The sequence below is a fragment of the Coloeus monedula genome (assembly GCF_965178545.1).
Source record: "Coloeus monedula genome assembly, chromosome: 18".
Classification (NCBI taxonomy): domain Eukaryota; kingdom Metazoa; phylum Chordata; class Aves; order Passeriformes; family Corvidae; genus Coloeus; species Coloeus monedula.
In genome coordinates this window covers 7,380,298-7,407,121 of record NC_138798.1, presented here as the reverse complement: position 1 = coordinate 7,407,121, position 26,824 = coordinate 7,380,298, and the positions used below count along the sequence as shown (strand labels likewise).

At 39.1% G+C, this 26,824-nt stretch overlaps 1 protein-coding gene across 2 annotated transcripts; it reads right to left on the bottom strand.

The window, feature by feature from the left end:
- Positions 1-7,186: 7,186 nt before the first annotated feature.
- On the bottom strand, positions 7,187-26,619 carry CHFR (checkpoint with forkhead and ring finger domains). Of its 2 annotated transcripts, none has more exons than XM_082293143.1 (18): positions 26,577-26,619; positions 26,040-26,187; positions 24,070-24,169; positions 19,170-19,279; positions 17,560-17,619; positions 17,194-17,406; positions 16,276-16,491; positions 15,830-15,986; positions 15,448-15,602; positions 14,787-14,949; positions 13,829-13,971; positions 13,224-13,343; positions 12,833-12,916; positions 12,046-12,116; positions 11,344-11,431; positions 11,069-11,176; positions 9,938-10,010; positions 7,187-7,788 (listed from the first exon to the last, which is right to left on the bottom strand). In XM_082293143.1, the coding sequence occupies exons 2-18, from the start codon at positions 26,173-26,175 to the stop codon at positions 7,746-7,748; spliced, it is 2,040 nt and encodes a 679-aa protein (XP_082149269.1). In that variant the 5' UTR covers positions 26,176-26,187; positions 26,577-26,619; the 3' UTR covers positions 7,187-7,745. The 2 variants fall into 2 exon arrangements, with proteins under 2 accessions (XP_082149269.1, XP_082149268.1); XM_082293142.1 differs by lacking the exon at positions 26,577-26,619 and adding an exon at positions 26,419-26,568.
- Between the last annotated feature and the right edge of the window lie 205 nt (positions 26,620-26,824).

The following is a 26,824-nucleotide window of genomic DNA, read 5'->3' as shown; positions in this document are numbered from 1 at the left end:
ACTCTAATATTAAAGACCATGATTATCTCACCTCCTAACTCTTTAGAGAAGTTTACAGACAGGCTGAGCAACCCAATGCCAGATGCTTGTTCTATTAAAGTCTGGTGTAGTTTTGTCTTTGTTAGGTCTACATAGGCTTAGAACACCTCAGTCCACCACATTAAGTGACTCCTCATGGCAACAGGAGCATGTGTACAAAAACACTGAAATACTAGGAATAGTCTTCAGCATCCAACACTTGGATATTTGCAGCTGCTCTGATCCTATATCCACCAGCTATTTATTGCTGGTAACGCACAGTGACTACAGAACTATTCCCCTTCCTTTAGCAGGCAAGACTTGAAAGACAAAATTAAGGTGTGGCAAACTTTGAGTGCTCACTTCCTTTAGGAATTAATCCTACGTGGCTGTGCCTCCCTGAGTACAAACCCAGGGCATTCAATGGAACACTGAACCAAAGGGAAGCCTGCTAATCCTATTGCCTTTAATAACCCCATCAGTATTTTAATTGCCTCCTGGTGGTATCTTTGCAAGAGACTCCTGCATGTTTGTCCCACAATTTAGAATTTTCTTTCTTAAATGAAAAAATTCCCTCTGAAGCTGCATTTTGCAGCTGACACAGCACATTGTTTTAAAGCAATAGTATGTCATAAAACAGGTGTCAGAAAGAAATCTTCTGCACAAGTCTTCCCCTATATTAGCTGCAGTGTGCATCCAGTTATCTTAATCCTTCCATGTGAAGGCATTTGACTGATTGCTGAAATATTTAACTGAATTATTTATGATTTCACCTGCTATTACAGCTTCCATTTGCCACCTATTAATGTCTGAGATATGCAACACAAGGCTGTAGGTTTTGCCTTGTATTTTCTCTGTGTGTTTACATGTCTGCCTAGACATAGAAGCCTTGCAGCTGGTAGCAGTGGAAGCAAAAACACATTTGCCCTTTAGCAGTTGACTCAAACATGAACAGCAAACAAGTCTCTGCATTTATTATTTCCAGACTGTGTTGAGTAGTTCTGAAGTGACAAAGTCTGGCTCCATGTTGGTTGGTTCTTTTTTGGTGGGGTTTTTTTGTTGTTGTTTTAAATTAATGGTACTTGATTCAAAGGGAAGAGTTAATATATTTATGATTTTAAAAATATTTAGAAGTCTTCAGTACTCTAACAATAACTTCTACTGCATTAAATTCATATACATCGTAATTCAGTGTTCTGTTGCTAGATTTCTAAAGGTTGAAGTACTAAAATCTACTTTTGAAAAGTACTTGTGTTCAATTATTGACAATAGTTACATTTGAAGGGCTGGAAAAAGTGGCTTTTTCAATAAAAGCATGTTTAACTACTCATTTCTACAGTGTAACAACACTTACTTGTTTTGCTGAAAGCCTGAGTTGTATGGGCAGTGCCTCAGACCACGAGGACAGCATGTGGGGTACCCCAGTGGTGGTAGAAGAGCAGAAAAGCAAACACTCCTTTTTAGATCCTCCCAATTTCTCCTCAGCAGCCGAGTGAGACCGAAGATGAGGTGGTTGTTTACCCCGACCTTTTCCACTACCTGTTGCGCAACCAAAGAACAGACTTTGCTAACCAGGTTTGTCTAACTGCTGCCAGAGGAAGTTTCTGTGGGAGTTTGTGTTTCCTTTCGTATCCTGCTGCCTGAACACTCTTCCATCACTGCCTGCTGCAGCAGCATATGGCCAGTTATTCACGGGACTGCACCAGCCACCCTGGCTGCAGCATGGACTGTATACAAATACACACACCTACACATGGATGTGGTGACAGGCCCTCCTCCTGATGCACACGCAGTATTGAACAGTGCTGCTTATTCTCAGAACAGAGGTGGCTGGTTTACCAACTCTTTAAAGGTGATGCCTTCTGGCACTAGAAGATGCTGAAGCCCAGTGCCTGCAGGTGGGTGCTGCAGGTACCCCAGGGGAGACTTCAGTTCCTGACCTACCTTTTGAAGTTTTTTTGTTTGGTGAGGGTTTTTTTGGATGGGTTGTTTAGGCAGATCACTAAAGTTAACTGCTAACAAGGTATTTGTGTTTTGTTTTGTACCTTCAAAGAATGTATAAAATATTTTCTTCCTCTTACAGCTAAAGCCACTGTTTTGAAGTTCTCATTTTTTCCTTTTTTTTCCCCCCAGGAACACAGCCAGCTTCTACCCAAACTCTTCAAAAACGTCACAGTGCAGAGTTAAGAAATTCTGAAAGCTCTGGGTGGAATAAAGCACTTTAATACTCTCAGCTGTAAATATTGACTAGGATTAGTTTTTAAATAGTATTACTTATGGCATTTATTTTGTTCCTAACAGCTATTATTAGTTTGAAGAGCTGTGCTGCCACTTTTAATGACAGAAAACCTCATCCCTCATGCATGGGTTTGGATTCAGTTTTACCCTCATGCAGTGCAGGGTTTGCTGTGCAATTCTGTGTTCTGTAACCAAGCAGCAAATGGGATAAGCACTCCAAATGCTCAGTAAAGAGGGGGAAAAATCATTCCAATCACAATTGCATGGGGAAAAAATGTCAGAAAACATTATGGAGCTAGCAAAGGGAAGTATTCTTTTCAGCAAAACTGAGTAATATTCACCTTTTTTCTTTTTTAAATGAATTATTCTGGAACTTACTAGTAAAGCTCTCTAGCCAATGTGTTAGGTAGACTAAATAGGACAAAAATATGTGGGCATTACCTATTTTTTCACTGTAAAACAGAGCTTCAAAGTAAAAGCTTGAAGCTACACAAGCTGACAAGAATCTGGTGTGCTGGGGTTCTTACTGTCAGGTACTTAAACTGGTTGGGAATGGAGGCTCAAAGGCAAAACAACAGATTTAACATCCAGGTAATACATCCTAACTTGGAAGACTCAGAATAGCATTTAGCAATAAAAATCAACTTATAACTTAGTAGCAAAACATGAGCTGAGGTTTCCTTTTAGAACTCTAACTTTTTGTTAAGAGTGGTTGGTTACAAAGCTTTCTACTCAAAACTGTTTTGTTGGGTTTTTTTTCCTCAGGAGGTTGGCACATGAGCCCTAACAAAACACACTTGACTCTAGCAGTCCAGTCAGTAGATTTTATTCGAAATGATTAAAGATTAATTTGGATTGCAAGGAAAAAAAAAAAAAAAGGTAAGTCCTAAGCCAACACTTACCTAATGAAAGCAACTGAAACTCAGCAGCACTGAAAAGAATACCCAACAGAGATAAATACAGCTTCAACATATATTCATGGTCTGTCTAGAAATGTCTTTGATGTTAAACCTCATATGGCACACTTAGCATTTTTTATAATTCATTTCCTATGGAAACTAATGAGCTTAAGGGTGAAATTACCTCATTGAAAGTCAAAATGGAAGTGTGAAGAAAAGGAAGATGACCTGGAAAGCAGATTTAGAAGCAATTTTTGCATATTAAGCATTGCTGTGGGAAATAGTATAATTGGTTTTCTTCAGAACTTATTCCTTGGAATTGTGTAAGTGGTATTTCAGCTCCCAAACATCATGCAGAATGTGAGATAAAATAGGTGGAAAAAACGCAAAATCCTCCTATGTTCTTCTTCAAACCAAGATGCTCTTTTCCTAACTTTCAGTGACTGTTGACTTATTTTTAAGAGGGCAGACAATAAAAAAATAAGGCCCCTTTCCAGCAGACTTCTAAGGGGCCATAGGAAACCAGATTTTTAGAACATAATTTGGAATAAGCCTTCGCTTCCCAAATTCCTAACTCCTTTTACTTGAATCAACTTATTTCCCTAAGCTCTTGCTGCAGGCTAGGCCATCTGCCCTACACAGTTGTACTGAAAACTAGAAATTGCTACCAAATGGATGTATTTTGTTTGCTGAATGAAAGAGCTAATGATTAACCTTGGAGTGTAAAAGACTAGGTTTTTCCTGTTAAGTACAATGAGAACAGTTTCAGAGTTTAAGCAGAAATTATCCTGTAGAGTTTAAGCACCTGAGCCACTCTGAGGGCCCTGGGACTGATAGAGATCAGCCTGTTGCCAGCTGGCCCAGCTGCCAGTGGCCATACATTTGTGCCCTCTGAGTCACACCAACAGCTTTCTTTATTCTTTACTGAGAAAGTGCTTGGAAGAGCTTTGGCTGTGCCAGATCTGATCTCCCAATATCAGCAGCTTCCTCAAACTAAATTAGTTACAAGTCATTTGTTGACCTAATGGAGTATAAAACATTTAAACCCACCACTTAAAAATTACCAGTTTTAAAGGCTATCAGCTCATCTTTCTGGTGCACAGAGCAACAGAGAGTTTTCACTTTCACATTACTTAACCTGAGTTTGAGCTTCACTTAAATTTAGTCAGACAGCTGGTTTAAGAACAGCAACATAGATTAGCTACAACATTAAAGGGGATCCAGCTTCAAGTATGGAAATGGCAGCAGCACAAAAATCCTGGGCTCCTAAACTGCAATTTGAAGCTTAACAACTCTGGCATCGCTGTCTTCCACCTCAGATACAACAGGGTGCAGACAAGTCCTCCTATTTACTCAGCAAGGCTAAAGCTCTGTTTAGAAAAAGTTGTATTAACAGTACTAATTTGAAACCCTAAAATTTATATAAATTAGATCATAATAAGGATGAACACAGTATTACATTCCTTCTAGACTGCTGTTAAATCAAGTGGTATAATACTTGTCACTTCAGTGTTTATGGAGTTGCAAGAAACTAAAATAGTATCTACTTTTTAAAAAGTAGCAAACTGTAAAATTTGTCAGCATCTTGAAGCCCTCTTACTTCTGTTTAATAGTCTTTTGTTTAATTTATAAATCCTGTAGAGATACTGATGATCCTTTGCAATAACATCTGACACTTTTAAGGAAGTTTGAGAATGACACAAAAACTCATGTCATTTTCAATTACTACAAGTTCAGGGATGGTATTTACCAGTAAAATCTCAACATTCAAATAATAGCTTGACCAAGCATTAGCAAGTGTTGCATACATCCATTTCTATGGTTAGAGTATATGGCACAGAAGAAACACAGACAGACAACTTCAGTATCTTTTTTTCTTTTTTTAATTAATAACTTCTTAGTTCAGGAAAAAAATAAACCACAAAAGAGAACTGGAAGAACTACTCTCCACCTTCTTTATAAAAGAACTTTTCTCGAAGAGAGAGACTATAAACCTTGTCCACCACTATGTCAAATCCTATCATAATCACCTCAGTTTTCACATCTATTCTACCACATTTCATGCTCAGCTTCCAAACGTCTCTTATAAAGGAGGTGGGGATGTGCTTTAGACAGGTTAAAAATATGCTGCACCTTTACAGTATTTAAACAATTACACCAAGCATAGTTCATACATTTATCACATTAACTATCACCTGGTAACCATACATTTAAAAAGGTCTAATGTAGAGTATGTAATACCCATGACAGATACTCTTACTTACTTAAGAGCATATAAAGATCAGGATTTATTCACCCTCCCCATCCGCAAGTCAATTTCTGATCTCTTCCTGGTACAATATAAATGACAAAAAAATCCCTTCATTCCATTGCACTACCGCAACCCTATATGCATAGAAAGGCAGATTAATTATCTGTGACAGGGAAAAGGAAGAGGGGTTTATAAAAAGAATTTGAAGAACATCTACTGCACAGGTAGTTTAGATGTTAAGCACATGAATTCTGCTGTTTGAGTTTTTCCCCCCCAGTTTTTTTATTCTTATTGTCACAGAATACACCCCTACACAAACATAACTTGAGTAAGTGCAAGTTACTCCTGACCAACAAAACAACTTCAGCATAAGAGGCTTGAACACCAGCACAGTGACAGGCTGTGCTGAAAGCCCATCTGGGGTGTGGGAGTGGTGAAAGAGAATGTAAAGCACATTTCTGTATATATTGTGCAAAGGCTTGATCTCCACAACTGCACTCAATTTGCTACATGCACAGCCAGAGATGAAAATGAGATCAAAACCAGCTGGGAATGGTTGTCCTGAGAAGATACAATAACCATTAAAAAATCTAAACATAAAATACAAATACAGAAGCAACAGAACATTGTTAATAATACTAAAAGACAGAAACACACTGTTGTTGTTAAAAGAAGTTTCAAGTAATATTCCAGATCCAATTTCAATCCTACTCACAGGAGAAAATGCCCAGAGATTAGGAAGAGAAGTCCACACCAAAGTGTATTTTTAATAGCATAAGGGCATGGTCAACAGACCTATCCTTGCGACAGCTATTTTCAAAAATAAAAATCTAAACAGAAAGACATCATTCTAATTAGCATTCATATTAAGATGTGCATTACTGGAAATAGTTGGTTAATTCACTGCAACCAGTAGACACGATGTGCTGCATCATTTGTGCTCCATTACATCACAAGATACTGTGTGTACACTTTTTAACACCCAAGTATAAATCCTGCTCATAAAATAAGGCATACTTAAAAACAACATGGTCTCTACAGAGGTAACTTGGTATGCTTTCTTCTCATTCTGCTTCACTCTTCTAGGTATGATGAAAACAAAATTGGTCCCAGTCGAGGTTTGTCAACATTAGCAACCAGATTATGATGGAACAGATTAGATCATATCAATCTATGGGGAAGGGGGAAAGTTGGGATTTCTTTACTTTTAATGACACTTGGGACGTCTCCCGAATGAGCTCTGCAGAAGGCATGAAAATAAAATCTACATTTACTATGTCTGTCAGTGACACCAGTGCTCCCCTTCATGATCCCTATCTCTATCCCTATCCAGAAATGCCTCCATATTGCTATAACTTGTCCAAACTCACTTATTTTCTGTAGGATTGTTCCTTCCAGTAAAGCTGCTATATTCTGTTTTAAATTATAGCTTTTTCTACATTTTCACCAGTGTATGCATGCTAGAGAACAGCTGCATTGCAGAGGTACATATTTAGCACATGGTATCAAAACAAAGAAGAAATACAAAAAACTTAACCACCAGTGTGTCCTACTGGCTGCTCTATGTCAAAAGCACTGTTTGGTCTTCTGATATAAAACACTAAAGAAGTAATAGTAGCAGAAGTCTGTTCTGCTTCAAGTATTACCCCAACTTTAAGTGTGATCTTCAAATTCTTGTGCAATTCTTTTTGTAATTTCACATGAATAAAACATCAGCATGTCTAAACTAAGAAAGGAAACTGTACTACCTCCACTATAACACTGCACATGTGGTAGAAGCTTTAAGTTGAAACAGCTGTTTATTGGATGGATTTTTAAAAAATGAGTATTAATATGGTTTCTAGCCCAAATGCAGTGAGTAGCAACAAAATATCGGCCTACCGCAAAATGCAGTTACAAATATACACTGACAATCTCCTTCTTAAATATTAATGGCTCTTGAAATACCCATCAGATACTCACACAAAACTTTTCTATTTTAAGTCTAACAATTTTTCTTAGTTTCTTCACAAGTAGTGCAAATACACTCCTTATTCTTAGGTCATCCCAAGATAATGGCTGGTTTTATGTGTGTGATTTGTGTTCTTCACTGAAGTGATACAGGGACACTGCAGTCATGAGCATGGAATGCAATGCTTGCTGGACTACCTTGGGAACAAAAAAATCTACCTTATTCATGTACAGCTGGAAAATTCTACAAATTAAAAATTTCACATCAGGTTACCTGATGCAAAAGTTATTGATTCCCTGCTATGGGGGAACTGAGCAGATCCCCATAAACCTTAAACTGTACAAGCAGTGTAACAGGTTTTTGTCCCCTCTCTACAGACTACAATTATTCAGTTCTTGAATCGTGTTTGCTCACAAATGTGATTGAATTTCCTGAAATAAAGAAAAACATAAGAGTATTAAAATGTAACAAAGTTCTCAGAAGTCAGGCAACAAAAGCAAGTCAGCATGTTTCACAGGGTATTTTAAATGTTACATAGTCTAAAGCAGGCAATTTACACACTAAAATGTCTGTTTTTCAGAACCTGTTTAGTTCATACTTTACTGCCATTTTACATGTAACAGGATTTTCAACATCTCTCCTGCCTAACCCTCATTAGTTTTATTATGCACACAGAAAACCTGTTATTAAAAAGCATTCCTCTGTACTTCTGCATACTTCAAACCCAGAAGGCAATTAAAACAGGAATCGGTGAATTAACTTTCCCCTGCAAGATATTAGTAACTTTTAGTAGACAGCATTACACAAGTCATTAAGAACTAGAATTAACCAGGCTGATGATACATTTCAACATAAACACATTCTCTCAGTGGCTTAGAATCTTCTGGAAAGAAGTTTTTCTCAGCCTGTATTATTTAAGTGTTATGGGAATGGCAAACCTGTCATCATGGATTAAACAGGTAACATAATTTTATACCAAGTGCTTCTTCCCACTTCTCAAAAAATGTTTCACTGTTCACTCCTTGTGTTTCTCTTACTTGGGCCATGTGGCCCCTGACACACAACTGAAACAGAAGTTGGGGTGTTGAGTGTGTCACTACACGTGGAGGAAATGGTGCAAAGGAGACCCTGAATGTCCCCTCAGCTGAATTAGATCAAAGATAAGAAAAACCTTGCTCACATAATCAAACTACTTAGCAGAACAATTTAGCTCAATTAACAAAATTTTTAAATTAAATGGATATAAAGAAGTGGTATAACAGGATTGTTTGCTTTTATGGATTTTAGGAACTAAGAGTAGCAGCCAGTAAAGTTCTAGGAAGCGTTAATGCTTGGGAAAAAAAAAAAGAAAAAAAAAAGAAAGGAGAAAGAAAAAAAAAAAAAGGAAAAAACCCCTGAGTCATTTTTATTCCAGACAAAATTATCCACAACAGGAACAAAGATGACTGGTGAGTACTTTGACATTGAATTAACGCTAACATTTCAAAACAAAATCTCCTCTGGGAACACAGACAGTCCTGTAATGTGAAGTTACAGATAGCAGTGGTACTTCAAATTACATCTGCAACTTGAATCCAAAATTATTTTTGAAAGCTATTTGGTAAAACCGTTGAATTTGTAAGAGACTGCAGATGAATATTTTACAAATCTGTCTTATGATCTGCTTGCCTGAGCTGCACAGACTGGTTATTTTCAACCCACATTACCTGAAATATTAAAGGAATTATGCTAAGCATGTATGTACATTGCAACATTAGAAAGATACTGCAGAATCTACTATTCATTAAGCCAATTTCTCAGTAAGGGGTAATAGCTCCTCTATCTAAAATTAAACTGAGAATTTAGAGAATTATTCATAAGGCAAGAAGGATTTTTCAACCCTCCCTGAAACCAGTTCGCACTTAGGGAGAAAATTTTTGTTTTATTTTATGAGTCTTTAATATTTGTCTTACCACATGTGCATCTTTTTGTAAGAATGAAACTGCACTGGTCATCAGAGGCCTTGATTTTTTTTATTCAAGAAGCTTGATTTATTTTGGAAGGACATTTCTCATAAATGACCAGATACCAGGAATCCAAGGCCCCTGGATGTATTAAAACTCTTGACAAGTAGAGGGTTAATCTCTTCTCAGGCTTGATATTTAATTTTCAACGCGTGCCAGATTTCTTGGGTCAGAGATATAAGACCTAGAAACTCCTCAGGAGCCTGCTGTGGCTTATGTTACATGCTCCAAGCTGCTCTTGTTACTAATTATTCCCACCAATTGATCCCTTCAGTGTAAGTTGTATGCACTAAAAGAGTGTCTCCTTCCACCCCAGTGGAAGAACAGACTCAAGAAGTGTCAGCCATGGGCTACATCAACTTACAAGTGCTGGCAGTGCCCTTCTGACATGCACAAAGGGCTCATTTCAAAGTTGTGTTAAAAACAAAAATGACAAAAAAAAAAAATCCTCAAAGCTCACCCAATTCTGCTTTATGCTGCAAGTTCTGGCACTTCAAACTTTGCTTTTCAGATTGCTGTTGATTTGGTTTTCTTTAAGGACACAAACCAAAACCACCTTCTAAAGTGTACAACTTACATGGCATGATGTGCTTTGACCTGAGTTCGACAGTTGCGTCCCCAGTAGCAATCAGGACGTGACGTGACAGTCACTACAAGAAGAACAAATGAAATGCTGCATTTATTACAAAAGTCATTAAAGGTGACCCAGATTATTAAGCCACTGCTAATGGTGGTTACTCATCAGAAACAAGACATGATTGGCAAGAAACAACTGCATCACTATATTGTTTCACCTTTCTGGAAACAAAGCGAACACTCTGTGAAGGACAAAAATTAATTTTTAGTATTAAGTTAATGCAGACTTATGATGAAAGTATTTGGTTCTCAGTGCTGTCAGCTGAAGTTTTACCATTTAGTTTAATAGAGGTGGACTTGACTAGACACTCAGCATTTGTCTAGATATATTTCCATACAAAAGAAAAATTATTAATTTGAGTAGAGTTTGTTGCTTCCCCCCACTTTCACATACTACAACTCAGCTGTCCAGCAGCTGAACTGAAAAGCAATGCTAAGGACAAACCAGGTATACTATTCTTGCTCATTATGCACAGCAGCACAAGCAGAGTGCTCAACAGCTTAAGACTGGGAAGCTGTTGCTAACAGCAAGAACTAAATTGACAGAAGTAATATTTAAAAGCAAACTGTTGGAACAGCTTCTGTTCCAAAGAAATTTAGGTCTGAAGGAGGCACAGTTGCTTGCATGCTATTTTATACTAAAATTTTAAATGCAAATATTTAGAATCCATTTATGAAAGCATTCTTGTTCCTAGCTGAGAGCTGGTAAAATGCTAAATTGTTCAGAAGGTGCATCATTTTATGCATTTAAATGGGAAAATTAAATTACAGCAACTGGTTCCTGTTGACTATATTCTGATTTTACTGAATTCCTCTTTTCACTCTGCAGATATACTTATTCTACAGATGAGAAATGATACTGAAAGAAAAGGTTCCATTAGGGAGTCTGAAAATAACTATACAAAGGCTCAGTAGCTGACAAGTAAAGCAAGGAGCATCTGAGATATTAGCCCTGCAAGGAGATTTGCACTAGGCGACATGAAAGGGCCGAAAAACCCACAGATACAAAGATAAAACTGATGTTAACTCTTTAAGTGACTTCTCCTTCCTTACTGTGCAAAACAATTCCCACCTGGCAGTTCAGCAACAGGAATATTCTGCCTGTACTGGTAGGCAAGTTCTCGAAAGCTGCGAAGGCCACAACAGTAGCAAAGCACTGTGTTCCCAGTAATTCTGTAATCTGGAGAGAAAACCAGTTTGTAAAAATGTAAGGCTTAATAAATCAGATTAAACTAAAGAGCCAGGACTGCACTGGTTCTGTACACAGAACTCCAAACTACTTGATAACATTGCTGAGTTACAGCCAGACAAGGAGTCATGCACATGCAAACTGAACACAACACATACCTGACAGCATAAAAACTCCTCTTTGAAGAGCTAAGAGACTTTCATTTAACATATTTTTCCATGTCAGACCCCTGGATGCCAGGTAATCCTGAAAAGAGCAATTTAAGTGTTTAATCTAGAAAAATTTCCAACTTTAAAGAGTAAGCAAGCCACTTATTCTCAAATATTTCCAAATCTATCAGTAACTATGTTTTCAGAATGGGTTTATGCTGATTACAAGTAAAAATTAAATACCTGTAACTTAATTAGCATGATACATTCAGACCACCTATAAAACCTTCCACTAATTATGTTTTTTTCAGATCTCCACTTGTGCCAAAAGTTTACAAACAGATTCATTCCAGTCACACTCCCATTTACCTCAAATCAAGACTTCATCTGCTCTACCTAATTTAGGCAACACTGTTATGGTATGGACAAAATATTTGCCATAAAAATTAGTGTGCAATTTAACTTGTCTGGGACAAAATATTTAACAAGCATTGCTTTCCTGGCACATTTTTATTGAATTATTTTTCTCTTAAATAATATTTTGCATGATTGTTTGGAGATCATTTAATCAGCCTTTTAGAATCAGGTTCTGCAAGTGACACAATGCTGCCACTGTAACTATTAGGCAGCACATCACTTTCATTTCATCAGTGAGAACATCTTAAACTTTGTACATTTGTTATTATCACACACTATGGTTTTTAAACATACCTTGAGGATATCTGATTCGTAGTGGTTGTTATTCAGGACACCATCTAAACACTTCTCACCAAGATTTATTTCTAATCAGAAAAAGAAGAAGAGTAAAAGTTACCATGTCTCGCCCAAACCCCGTGGCCCTCCCCCATTTCCTGAAGGTTCCTCTGCTTCCTGAAATAACATGCACAGGCTCATGTGAGCACCCAGTACATGACTGCATTCAGTGTTTGCTAATGCATGTGGTTTATAACTTCCAGTGGCAAAGACAAGATACTGAGATTTTACTATTTCAGCTTCAGTCCACAAACACTACCAAAGCTGCAGAAATCACCAGTGCTAGTAAAGCATACTCCATTAGCTCCAAAGTGGAGCCAAGCCATTCCAACCGTTCTAATTTATTTTTTAAAAATGTCAAAAACCCTTAGGTTTCAGATGGCTGCATGTTTAAGAGGGCAAGGTTCTTTTCTAATCCGTTACCATCAGATGTTCAGTGCTCTTGCACTGGTTTGTATGATTCTCTTACTAGACTGAAATACACCATTTTTTTTAATATTGGAAAGCATTGTGCTCAGCAAGTGTAGTTTCTAAGCCCAATATTGTACGAAGACACAAAGTTAAATCCTCCCAAAGTTACTACACATACCACTTCAATATTTTTGTGTTTGCGATGTGAGGACACAGCCCTTGCTTCTTTTTGCATGACTGTGCGACAAACTAATCTATGTCTCTTAAATTACTTAAAGTTCCAGACAGACATTATTGAAAAGAGGCTCATAAGTAACAGATTACTGCACAGTACCACAGAACGGTGCCAAGCAGCCAAAACATGCCATGCGAGTGCAGCCCCAGTACAAGTGACAGAAGGGTTGTAGACAAACTGTGCCTGTAAAACAACAAAGAAAATCCCTGTAAGGACTTGAACACAACAAAACTCAACAGTTACCATTCTCATAAATCAGTAACAACAGATCCCTAATAAACTTGGTTTAAAAAAGGTACAACTTTCTCATTTAAAATACATTCTTTAAAGGAATAATAAATTCCGTAAAGGAAGATTCTTTCGTGCTGTCACTACAAGAGTCTGAATAAAGAAGGTCCATATAAAAAGCAGTCTTTTAAGTAAATTTAAGTTTAATAATAAATAAGGAGAAAGTTAGCTCTGCAGAAAATAAAATAAAAAATGTACACACATTGCTGAGGAGCAACATGAGGATTCTGTTCACGCTCTGCTCTTCGGTCAGGCATTGGCTGAAAGCAGCAGGTGCATATTACATGACTTCCTTGAGCAGGACACACATATTCCTGAACAGCTGGATGAGTTAAAAAGGAAAAAAAAAAGATAGATTGAACAATGTACACAATTGCAATTTGGATGAGGAATCTTAGTGAATACATAAAAATGTCAAAGTAACAAGCAAGCAACCTTTTTACCAAGACTATAAAACAGCAGAAAAACAGCATTCAGACTTCTAAACTGCACAGGTGTGTAAAATATTTCAGTATGTAGAACAGTTTAAGAACTATTAACCATCAGCAACCCATTCTGGAAAAATCGCAGAAAAACTACAGCCAAACGTTGCATTTGCAAAGACACTGGTGTGGAGCTGCTCTCAGTCCTGTGAGAGGGAGCTTACTTAGGTCTTAGTTCATTGTCCTAACACAGCTCATTGCTTAGCTCAGGGAAGTTGAAGATGATCTTTAAGGCTCCCTTCCGACCCAGGCCATTCTGACTGGGCCTCGAGTGTCTGAGTTGCAGTATTTTAGTGCCGCACTGCTGGGGCAATGTGACACTGACCTGCAGGGAAGTTGGCAGAGGTTGATGGAGCATCTCCCAGAGCCTGCATTCCTCCTGCCTCTGTCTCCTGGCCTGTGCCAGGCACAGTTGGAACAGAGTGTCTTCGGTACCCTGGGCACTGTCTGCATACTATATATGGTTGACTGAAAGAATAAAATAAAGTCATATGAAATTATACCAAACAAATGCAAATACATCACTATGCTAGACAAGGTTGGTCAGACTCTCAGAGTTTAAATTTAGGATTTCCTCATTCAGTAACGGATGGAAGTTTATGTAACTCAGTACCTTACAGCTCTGAAGACTGCAGTAGTTGTGACAGATAAAAACTTTGGTTTTTGTAGTATTCCTCAAGAAGTTTTAAACAAAAGGAAACTAAAAAAAAGAGCAATGTGACTGAAAGAGAGAGGAATAAAGCTGGAATAGTTATCTACATGAAGAATTCTTCTGTTCCCCTGTAGACATTTAACAAAATGTGTTTGCTGTTGAAAATAAAGAGGAGGTATTTTGGTACTTGGGAATTCCTAAGTCAAGCATCAGCTGTTTTGGTACCATACACCCAGTGAAAGCAGCATTCCAGACACATAAGAAAGCACAATCATTGCAAATGCACTCACAGGATCATGGACTGCTTTACCTCCTAACAAGATCTTGGGCAGAAACCTGTCCTTTTTTGCTACACAATTCACCATAGAACTGTTGGCCACAAACTGAATCTTACTGGACTTCTAGGAAGTTCTAATTTTTGCTGTCTGCTCAAGGTTCAAAGAGATGGCCAGCAAAACTGCCAAGTTAATTACTGTCAAGAATGAACTTACCTGAAAACAGATTCATTCTGGCAGTGATCATGGAAACACTATCAGCAATAACAGCATTTGTGCAGCTATCTCAGTTTGTGTGTCTGTGCATTCAAACATAGGTACATCTAATTCAGCACACAACTTAGAAACAGACATACCTGATATCTGAAGATTCGCTATCTACATCTGACAATTCCAGTAAATCTTCAGAACTTCCCTCCTCATCTGAAAAAGATCTCCGCACCTTAGGCTGTAACATGTCTTGAGTAATTTTGTTTCTGGCATCCATGCTCCGAACATCATCTTCATTGCGACATTTATCTGACATGAGAACCAAACTCAAATTTCAAGATAAACAAACAGCTCACATCCCTGATCTGCACTCTACTTTATTAACACAGTTACCATTATTGTGTTTTTATTTCCATAAGACTTGGTTTTGGGTAAGAGAGTTCTAGACCATCTTAGTTAAATTCCCCTCTCTGATAAAGAAGCCTAGTATCAGGCAACTTAAGTTCGGTTTTCAAGAGGCCATGGTCAAAGTTAATTAAATCTACATTCAAGTATACTTTTCAGAAGTATCCTTCTCATGATTAAGTAACAAAATGAAGAATTCTTAGCATACTCACAGCATTAAATCATCTTCCACAGGTCATTATGTCATGTTAAATGCACTCATTTTCTGACAATCCATGTCAGAGAAAACAGCAGGAAAATAAAACACACAGGTATTTTATAGACAACAGTGTGTGCGGACATCAGTTATGCAGATCATATGTGACAGCCATCAGATTCTGCCACAGACACTGTTCAACTTGCCTGGATGCTGAATCAGATAAGCTTCTACCAGGTTGTTCAATATGTGATTTTTACAAATACGTTCTACTGGACAACGACAAGTTGGACATAGTGAAGATCTTTCCATCCATCCTGAGTAGCAGGCAGCACAAAAAGTATGCATACAAGGCTGCAAGCTGGAAAACAAGTAAATGGAGTCAAAATACAAATCTTCCATTTTTTTCAGATACAACCATAACACTCAAAAAACTATTTAGCATTGATTTGACTATATAGATGAGGTAGGGAAAGGAAAATCAAGAGAGCTTGTGAAAACGTTGATTATCCCGACCTCCTCAAACAGTTGTCACTGAACATCTTGCATTATTACCACATGATTAAAGCTTTTGTCACTCTTACATACCTTACACAGTCATGCAGCAGTTCTTGGCAAATAATGCAAGTTAATGTCTCTTCCATCTTATCTGGTTTTACATTTGATGTTTTTGCATCTTCAGAGCCAATTTTAATTATACATTCACTAGGAGCTGCTGGTGAAAGATTTGGACAAGTGTCTTCATCTACAAAGACAGAAAGAGAGAGTTTTCAAAGCTTTTTTAAACTTATTTTTATTTAAGTATTAAAAAAATCCCTGAAAGATATGCACTGATTCACTGTTCACTGGCAACAGTCCCAGAAGAGGTTCTTGCTTTACACACTACAGCTTCTGCTACTGAAGACATTATTTCCATGGGACCAGAAATCAAGTGAGACACATGAAACAAGCTGAAGGATTGATGACAGCAGTTGCAATTCAATTTGGAGGGGAGAGGGTGAGGGTTAAGTTGCAGAATACTGTAGTATACTAGCCTCTTCTTAGTTTCTTCTTAGCAGGTTCCAAACCTTCTTCCTCCCCTGTTCTTTGAGAATCTGATTCTGCATTTTCTTCGTCATTGATTTCGGGAGCGATTGCAGAAGCTTCAGCATTCATCTCCAGCTTTTCATGCTTGTCGTGCAGTGCTCTTACACACATGGATTCTAAGATGGGGAAAGCAGGCACAGGAGTGACAACTGAGGACTGTGATCCTATAAAACAAAAACAGAAACAGAAACATGAACATGGCTGTACAGAGCTATGGGACATGTGAAAACAAAAGGTACTCAAACCCTGACGAGGCACACGCATCAATCCAAACATCTGAATAGGAAAAAGTGGAGCAGAAAAGCAATGTCTGCATAACTTCCTAAACACACACTGAACCAATCTGACTAATTGGAAGACCTGGGGGTAAACAACCTATTAGTTGTGTAACCCTACTTAAAACCCCCATTCCTCTTTCAATTGCAGAGTATTTATTCGTAAGACTATTATCCAAACCAGGTCTTCCTGTCAAAGATGCCAGGCAGGAGTTATGCAATAGTGATCATACATAAGAGGTTGGGATCACAGCAAAGGGAAAGCTTTGTTTCCATAGGAGCCAATGAAGTCCCAATGAACTGCTGACAAATGCATAAAGGAATTCTCACAATTCTTTCAGTCATCCATCAGGATTTACCCTGCCTGCTCACAGAGAGAAAGTTAAAATACACATATCCACCTAGTAATTTCACTAGAACTTTACAAAGCAAATTCTAAAGACCGAGACAGAGGTAAGAGATCAATCTGTTTAAATTCAAAACTGGAGCAACAGTTGGTGAGTTGGACTCAGTGATCCTGAGGGGTCCTTTCCAATTCAGCATATTCTATGATTGTGTGATCAAACTTTAAATACTTGACACAAGTCTCACCAGATGTAGATGGATTATCCTGCTGAACAGATGCAGACTCAACCGGAGAGGTAGAAGAAGCATTAAAGAGGTTAGATGTAGAAGTAGATGGCTGTGGTTCCTCATAGCAAGACTGAGTAGCTGACAGTGATGAGGTAATTTGGGTCTCATCATTACTTCTTCCTGTACTTGAGGTATCTTTGGTCACATGGCATTGGTTTTCTACATTAACTTCTACAGTTGGAAGGGGGGAAAGGAAAGAAAAATATCTGTGTGACAGTCACCATATCATGGCTTCAAAATTCCAAGGAATCAAACTCTCTCAAGAGGGTTACATTAGTCATTGGAGCTTAGCTCCTCTTCATGGATCTTGAATTACTTCCTTACCTACTGGTTCTTGAGTTGCATCATGTTTTGTGTTTAAGGATTCATAAAGATAAGCAACATCTGAAAGAGATTTAAAAATATTCATCATACTCTTTAAACAAAAATTCACTAAACTTAATCCCACATAAATAACTTCAATTCACAAGTGGCTGCATCCCCAAAGTGTCTGACAATGGAAGAGGCAAATGAGGGGTCACCTCAACAGTACCACGTTAATACTCCTACTTAGGAGGCAATTAGGAGCAGCACAGCAAGATCCTTTCTTCTCGGGAAACCAGGCAGAGCAGCTTTTGTGTGACGTTTAACTTGTGCCAGCCATGGAACCAGAGGCTTAATCATTTCTTAAACCTGAAATCTGTTCTGTCAGAACAGACTGTATTTTTACTGATATTTGAATCAAAGTTCTTCAAAGAAGCTTATTATTTCTGAGCTCACTTCTCAACCTCTTCAATCAATATTATTTCATTTCTTTGGGAGATACATGAACTCTCAAAAATACCAATTAGGACATGCCATAAATTTCAGCCAGAAACTAATTTAGACTCTATTAATAAAACCAACTGATAATATCCTTTTCTTTTCCATCTTACTTCAACTTAATATTGTTCCAAAAATTCCTCTAGCTTGCTACCTTTTTGTCACCTCCAACCACCTACAAGCAAATAAGACTTAGTTTGTAGCAATCATTTTTCTGATCAGAATTTAAAATAGTTTCCTTCAGTAGGACTTAGAATGGACAAACAGGCATGCCAAATATAAATTCTTCTCTGTGTTTGAAGATGGAAAAGCTGAAAAAGCAAAAATTGAGGCTTGGTAATTTAACTGCTTATTAACCCAAACAGAAATCAGTGATTCAGTTCATTACCTGGAAAATTCACCCAACTGATTAATCTAAGTAGAATCTAGTGCAATAGTGCCAACTTAGAAAGGATGTGTGAGATAAACTATACAAACAGAAAAATATAGCTTATCATTGCTTCATGTAACTTTTACATCAGACAGCATAAATCTGTCTGTCTGTAGATAAATTAATGGCAATTTCATAAAGGAAGTATTTCAACAGTGAGTTTGTATCCAGAATTTTTTTAATTAACAGTTCATATTGTAAATACAGCATTGTTCCAGGTTTACCAATTCTACTTTCACTGTAGGGCTTTCCCCATCTCCCCCTCATTTCACCTCTTCCCTCTTTAAAACAAAAGACCCCAGCATACACACACAAAAACCCCCCATACACAAAACAAAAAGCTTTTGCAGCCTTTCCTAGTGGTGCCAAAAACTGCTTCACTGGGATATATAAAGTATCACTAACTACCCCAGCAATTTGATTTCTAAAAGAAGCACTGGACATGTGATTAGAACCTCATTACTTACCATTCCATGCATTAGTTCTACCAAAATTACTTCCAGGCACATTTCAATTTCAGACAGTTGCTCAGATTTGTCTCTGTAAAAACTGGCACATCCATGACCTCTTCTCTAGAGACTTGTTTTAAACATATTTCTCTTTAAAAAAGAACTACTCAATTTTATTATACTTGTATTTCTTTTCCCTCATGACTCAAAAGAAAATGACTAAGAATGCCATTTAAAAAATATTATTCACTTACTGTTCTCTGGCTCATTTTTTCTGTAAACAACATAGATCACATCCCCAGTCTGTAATGGGTATGTCTGCTTCTTAACCACTTTCAGTTTATTAATTACTGTTCCATTAGTACTGCAAAGAGAAAGAAAAGATAACTTTGCATAAATGTTTTCATAATTACATGGGAGAAGGAAGGGAAAACACATGATACATTTAGAGAAGAAAAACTATTGGCTGCCCCCCAAAAATGTAAGTGGACTAAAAAAATTAAAAAAAAAAAAGGAAGTCTAGAAACAAAAAATTTCTCCCAAAGACAGAAGTGCAGAGCCACTGGAACTTCAAAGCTCATTTGCAGTTACTGGTAAAGAGATGGCAGTTGACAGACAAAAGATCCCTGATATTTGGCCAACGTCTCCAAATAATTAGATGATTGTTTCTGTACAATAGTCTCCACCCTTTAAGTATAAAGCCCAAAAGGACAACACGAGTTCTATTCAAAAAGTTCCAGGCTGTGTTTTCCAATTAACACTGGGAATCTCGTAAGACATTCTCTGACAAAGGAACTTCTCCTGTACAGTCAGGGATGCCATGCAGCATTAATTTTTTTTCCCCCCTCCTCCTTCAAAAAGGAAAAAACCTAAAATTGTGAGGTTACTTGGACTGTTTGTGACTTGAAAGTGAGAAGTTAACGAGGTGGAAAAAAGTTATACATAATGAAAGATGAGTTGGAATGAATTGTTTTGATATTGATAAAAAATTCAAGACCTGCAGAAGAAATTAAACTAGGGAAAAGGAAAATGCAGAGCATTGCTGATTAATTTCTTTATCCCCTTAACTATGGGTGATGTTGTATACACAAGCCATTAATGTTTTATAACCAAGTCAAGTTATTCAAGTACTGAATAATTCCAGCTCACTTGCAGTAAGACTCCTTCAGGGCTGCAGCCCTTTCTGCAGAATTTCAGACTTCTGCCACTCAAAATCTCAGCAACTGGTACCAAATATGAATGAACAGAAAATGCCTGCTTTTCCCTCTCTGCAGAGCAGCCGCAAGAAAGACCAACAAAGCTGTGCTGCCACCTCCTGGAGGCAGTGCCCGTGCCCAGGGCACCACGGACTGTCCCTCACTGCAGGGGAGTTATTTGGAAACCAGCACCTTCCCCCTCCTCTTTTCTAACACAAAAGTATGAATTAAAAGTTCCAAAGGAAAAACAAGCCCTTTGGAAGCACTACAGCAAGTCTTGATCAAGGTATTAGTTCTTGGTCTTGCTGCTGCAGCTGCTTCCACCATCTACGTGGTTGAATCAGCCAATCCAACATAAATAATGGGATACCAAAAAAATAGAAATGCTACTTTAAACATCAAGAAACGAACAAAATCTTTGGGTCACATTGACGAAACTTCAAGCTTCTACATGCAAGAAAACTACTTATAGCTTGTCTTTTTTCCCTCAGGCATACTGATGTTGACTAGGCTGAAAGACATAAGCACTAAAGAACCAGCAGAACAGAGAAATCACTAAATGAATGCCAAAGTTTAGCAGTTAGGAGAAAAACAGAATTTTAGTCAGTCTGTTAGAAACAACACTGATTTTTAACTTCGTAGTGTTGGTAGCGATCACCTGTTAAAAAAGATTACATTGAAGCAAAAATTGTATCTCCCTCAATTGCCAATTAAATAGTAAAGTTTACACCAACCCCTGAAACCTGTCAGAGGCCCTTCAATAAAACTAGGAAACAACAAATTTGACCTCCTCAGTTTTCCAGAAGGCACAACACAGCATGCATCTCCCATCTGCCCCAAGTGTTCTAGACCTTCTTTTGTAATAAATCAGCTAAATTCAAGTAACAAGACTTGTCTTTTACCGAGTTTTAGCTTCTACAGGCAATTCCTAACCCAGACACTTCACTAAACATAGGGAGAAAAAATGTCACAATAAAGTATTTATGAAGTAGCTCTGTCATGACTGCCAAGTTCCAAGATTATTGTGGGGGACAATAACTCAAGGTATTTTTGGGGGGGGTAAAAAAAAAGGAAAAAAAACCCCAAACATCACACATCTAGTAACCACTCAGGCTTGGTCTCACAAAGCAAGCTCCAGAAAGAACTATGCAAGACCCTGCTCACCAAATTGACTACAGACAGCCAAATCTTTTCAATTCTGTAGCTACACAGACTTCAATGAGAGCTGACTAATGAATTACTTGGCACACATGGACTCAGATGAAGTGGGAAAAAATGGATATCACTTAGCACAGAAAATCATACGCTTTTCTTCAATGCATTAGTAAACTAAAGCAGTTGTAGTTATCTCTCAGCCAATAACCAAAGGGAAAAGATTCTTCAGCTATCCCAGATAATTGTATTGGTCTTTCATTTCCAATTTCAGGCTTTAGCATGAGGCTTTTAACAGATATGGTGACATTCCAGATTAATATTGTGGGTATTTTTTAACCAGACACACATGATAAATTATGACATTTGTACATTCCTCTGATGTTTCAAATTAAAGTCCCCATAAAGTAAGCAGAAAGTACAATGAGAATCCCAAACATGAAGGCCATTCATTAGGATTTGATATTGAATTGATGCCAACTGGCTGTACCATTTTTCAAGGGGAGAAGCAAAACAGCACTATCAGATACAATTTGTCTGTATTGTGAAACTATGTCACAAAAGGTTCCAATGTCATTCTTTTAAACAGTAAAAGAAAAAAATCAGGCCTTGATTCAATTCCAATGTGGTTGATGACTCCACAGTTTCACTAATGAACCATAAATTCTGTTTACTTCCCAATCCCATCTGCTGTGCAGAATTGACGTGAACAGCTTCACTCAGAACAGGGTTACTTTTGAAGTAGGTGAATGATCTATGTGTTTTAAGAAACTTTCATAACCTTCCAAGAAAAATGTCAGTCTAATAATTTTTTAATAATTATTTGCATCCATCCAGGAAAAGAATGTAGTTTATGTTAAAGCTTCTGGGTTAATAGTTATCTGCTATTTAAGTGCATATAATCCTGAACACCCTGCAAAGTGAAATGAGTTTTGAATTCTATTAAGGTACAGAATCCTTTCTGTACCATAATTCTCCACTCTTTCAATGTTCATAGACATAGTTTTGACTGGAGGGTGAGGAGAATTTAGTAGCAGAAGGGACACCAGCACCAGCTGCAGATCAACCTCCAATTTACTCAAAGAAAGGGAATATCTGCTTGCCTGTCATATGAGTATCAGCCCTGTGTAAATCGTTTCCTGATCTGAAACATCACTTACTACTTAGAATCTTAAAAGGAAAAAAATCCTAGAAAATAACAAGAAATTATATTAGTTGTCTTTAAAATCTCTTTTTCAAAATGGAGAATTTTACAATTGCTTTTACTGGGAGAAATCCAACTGCTGCCTCCACTGTGTTAGGTCAGCTTGTACAGTTTGTTTTCTTTCAAGCAGTATAAAGCAACTAGTGCATGCTTTGGAAAATAAAGCAGAAACATATCCCAAAAAAGGGTGAGTCTGAGTATTTTATTGTACTATTTGCTAACTCTTTGCTTTTGTTACTTCCAAACTTTTATTTACTCAGTAATTTTGAATGCTCTACGCATTTTCTTCCACCTGCAAGGTTTGGGTAATTCTTTCCAAAGAAGATTCAAGAACTCATTATGCTATCAGAAGATAAAACCCAGTGTTGGCTGCCTACATATATTTGATGATATTCTTTGGATCAGCTACAAAAGAGAAACAAAGTCCACTCAGTTTGACTGTCCCACACTCAGTGCCTCCTTCAATGCATTCCTCTTCACCAGAAAAATCTGAGCTTGACCACAGCAATGTTTCCAAACTATTTTCCCCTTCAGAGAAGAAAAAGCTGACATTGCAGTATTTTTCTGAGACTCTGGGCATCTGTACTGCCAACTCAAACATTCAAGAATCATCTTCTTTCAGCCTGATTTTTTGGGACTCATCTGCTATTTGGCACAAACATTGGAAGACCCAGAAGAACCAGAAGAGTCTTCCACAAGCAGTCATATCAAACCTGTTTGGTTTCTTTATTCAGCAATTGGCAGCCACACTTCAACTCACAGGAGGGAGAGCACTCCAGGGCTTTGCTCCTTGTTAAGATACACAGAAGTGTAACAGGCACAAGCAGCTTCCTGGTAACACTCCATGGGTGCAGCCTTTCTGCTACACTACCTTGTAACAAGCCTCACCTTTTCATAAATATACCATAACCAAAATAAACTTTAATTTGGCTTTGCTAGTTTTCTGCTGGCTGCACCTTCTGCCTCAGGGGGTGGGTAAGGGGAAAAAAAATAAAAGAGGCAGGAATGTTTCTGCATCGTGCACAATTTATTCAGCTTGTTCTGTCATAACATTGGTCTAAACCAATTCTGCCACGGACAGTTTCTCAAGCTTAGATTTACAGCTACACTCAGACTGCCATGATAGGCAAACATGGCTTGGTTTGTTGTTGGGAACATCCTGAAATTCAGGATTATATTGGAGAATGACAATTGTAAACCTTGCCTAGATATCCCAGCTAAGCCTGATATTTTCCCCAAAATTTAGCATTCCATCCCACAGCTTCTGGGAGTAAAAACCCTCCAGGAATCTATCCTGGACCTATCTCTAGTTACAACCTTGAAGAGGAGAAAGAATACACCCTTATCAGGTTTGCAGACGATAACAAAGCAGGGGTAGAGCTGCCATCAGAGGCACTTTGGCAGGCCAGAGGAATGTGCCCATGATGTACATAGATAAAGAAGAAAGTTTCACATTTGAGGTTTTGAAGGATATCATGTTAAATCCCTGTTCCAACAGTCCAGAAGGCAATTAAATATGTTATTGTGGCAGCTCAGGGCTAGTATCAAATACCTGCTGAACTTTTGACAAAAGTCCCTCCAAGAATATTCTGAGAAACCAACCTTGTATCTTCCAATGACACTTGACCAGATTCTTCATCCACTATGATTTTACAGTGATCTCCAGACACCAACTTGTTGCCAGGGAAAGATAAGTCACAGCCTTAAAAAGAAAGCAGATTTCCCAGCGTGCTTAAAAATACACATTACACAGTCAGATCAGCATTCTACATGGCTATAAATGCACCACAAACTGACTCATGTACATCTGCAAGAGTTCAAAACTTCTACTGTCACACAGGCAGCAACACAGTCTAGTGTGAGATACACAAATACAAGTGGTGAGATACCCCATGTGCTGATATGAAACTTCAGCCATTTGAAAGGGTTTCAGTTCCCTTTTCCCCCCCAATCCTAGCCCTCAAAGATGGAAATCAAATCACAACTACTCTGTTCTAGAGTGGTACAGAAATAAATCCACACGTATCTGAAGTGCTCAGTTTAACTCCTAAAGGCACACATCTCACAGCACCCAGCTCTTCTTTCACATCATTGTGATGTTGTTTCATTGGATTTAACTTCTGTTTTATTCTGGGGTATTGGGGAGAAGTAGTAGGAACCAATAACTGATTTTAAAAAAAAGTATCACTGCTCTATCTTACAGTCTTTTGTTTGTTTTTAAATAGGAAAGTTTTCCTCATCTCTGTTGACAGCATTATTGTGTTAATAAAGCTGAAGAGAATTACAAATCCAGGACCAAGATTTAGGGATACACAGGAGAAGTATCATGGCAATGTGGATGTGATAGAAACCTTCTTACCTACGTCTCAAGGGCTCTGACAAAATCTACTCTTTTTACTTCACTTTAACATTGAATATTCAAAGCAACACTCAAGGCTCCCCACTGATCTCTCACAAACGACTCAAAATACTTGCTTACACCAAAGTTATAATTAACAACCAAGATTCCCTTCCACCTGTTCACACTGTGGGTGCACTGATCTCAGCCTGCCCAACAACAGATCCAGAAGGAAAGTAGTAGCCACTACCTCAAACAAGCAAATCTAATGCTCCTGAAGACTCAAAAGTATCGCTTATAAAGTCACAATTTGGTATTCCAGTAACCCTCCATTTTATTAATCCACTAGCAAACAGCTATGAAAGCAACTAAACACAAAAGAATTCATCTTTTTTTTTCTGCCAGACAACCCTCAAAGAGACATCAGCTTGAAGAATTTACCCACAGCTTAATGATTAGCAATCTCAATAGATACCACCTACTGTAAATTTGAAAAACATTTTTCCTACAAGACACTGCCCTTCTCATAGAGCTATAGCATCTGGTGTTTGGTTACAACTATTTACAGGATGTGACTGATCAGCCAAATAACTTGAACTAATGAATAGGAAAAAGAAAATTAGTAGTGTCAAGGCACAGTAAAAGAAAGTTAAAACACTTCGATTCTTGTTTCAAACACACTAAGCATGAAATCCTTTAAAATAAAGGCAAGTAGTACAAGCCCTAGCCTCTGGGAATAAAGCTTTCAAATCGACTCCCAGAGAAACTTTCAGTACTTGTTGGCAGTCTTTACATGGCCAGAAGAATTAAGGGCTTTTATGTGGGTGTTTTCTTTTCTGTGAAGCCGAAGCATTTTGCATTGCAGTTCCAACTTATTTTAACCACAGAAACAAAATGAGAACGTAAACAGGACCAAAGCACAGAAATTTCTGAATCAACAATCGGCTTTCTTTATCTGTACAAACGGCCACAGACTACCTAAAAGGCATACTGACTTTGAAATGCGCCCGCGTCACAAGTTACGGAAAACAAAAAGGTCAGTATAAAACCACTTATTCACAAAGCTAAGAGGTAAATTAGGAATACGGGATGGCCTGGCAAGCACCTCCAACAGCTGAAAGCACCAAACCCAACTAGTTTCAGTCCACCTTCCAATGCTGTAGAGGGCAGGAGGGGGGATGGCTGCTGTCCCCCAAACACCGCCCCAGGCCAGCGCAGCGCGTCCCTGTCCCACCTTTCTTCCGCCCAATGGTCCATTCTCTTTTCAGCAGCAGGACGTGCGGCTCTGCCTCATCAGCACCCAGCCGGATCAGCTTCCCCCAGGGCTGCGGCTGCTGCTGGCTCTGCTCGCCTCCTTCCGACTGCTCCATTTGGATTCACATCTGACAAAAACAAACAAAGCGAACCCAAACCCCATCATCACACGGCACCCGAGGGGGGCACAGCGCTCCCCGGCACCCCCGGGGGCCGGGCCCTGCGCGCCGCTGCCCCGCAGCCCCCTCGCGCCCCCGGGGGCTGCCCCGGCCCCGCCGCTCCCTTTTGTGCGGCGCTGCAAAACCCTCCCTCCCCCTCGGCCCCCAGCCGCCAGCCCACTCCCTTCCCTGCGCCCCCACCGCGCAGGGCCGCTCCCCGCCCGAGGGGGACCGAGCTGGCGGAGCGAGCCGGGGCGGCCTCCGTCCGTCCGCTGCCTGCCCAGGAGCGGGGCGGGGGTAGCCGGCGAGGCCCAGGGGTGCGGCGCCCCCGCTGCGCGGCCCGTCCCGGCCCCCCTCACCCCAGCGCGGCGGCCCGGGCGGCTCCTGTCAACAGACATTGCCCCATCAGCTGATGCCAGCGGGGCGGGGCCCGCACGCCCATTGGCCGGCGCGCCGCGGGGGGGCGGGTCTTCCGCCGCTCACCACCGAGCCGCGCCGCGCCGGCCGGAGCGCCGCAGCTTCCGGTGAGGCTGCGCCGCGCGCCGCCCGTAGGGAAGAGCGGGGCTGCGGAGGGGCTGAGGCGGCGGCGACGTCCGGGCGGCCATGT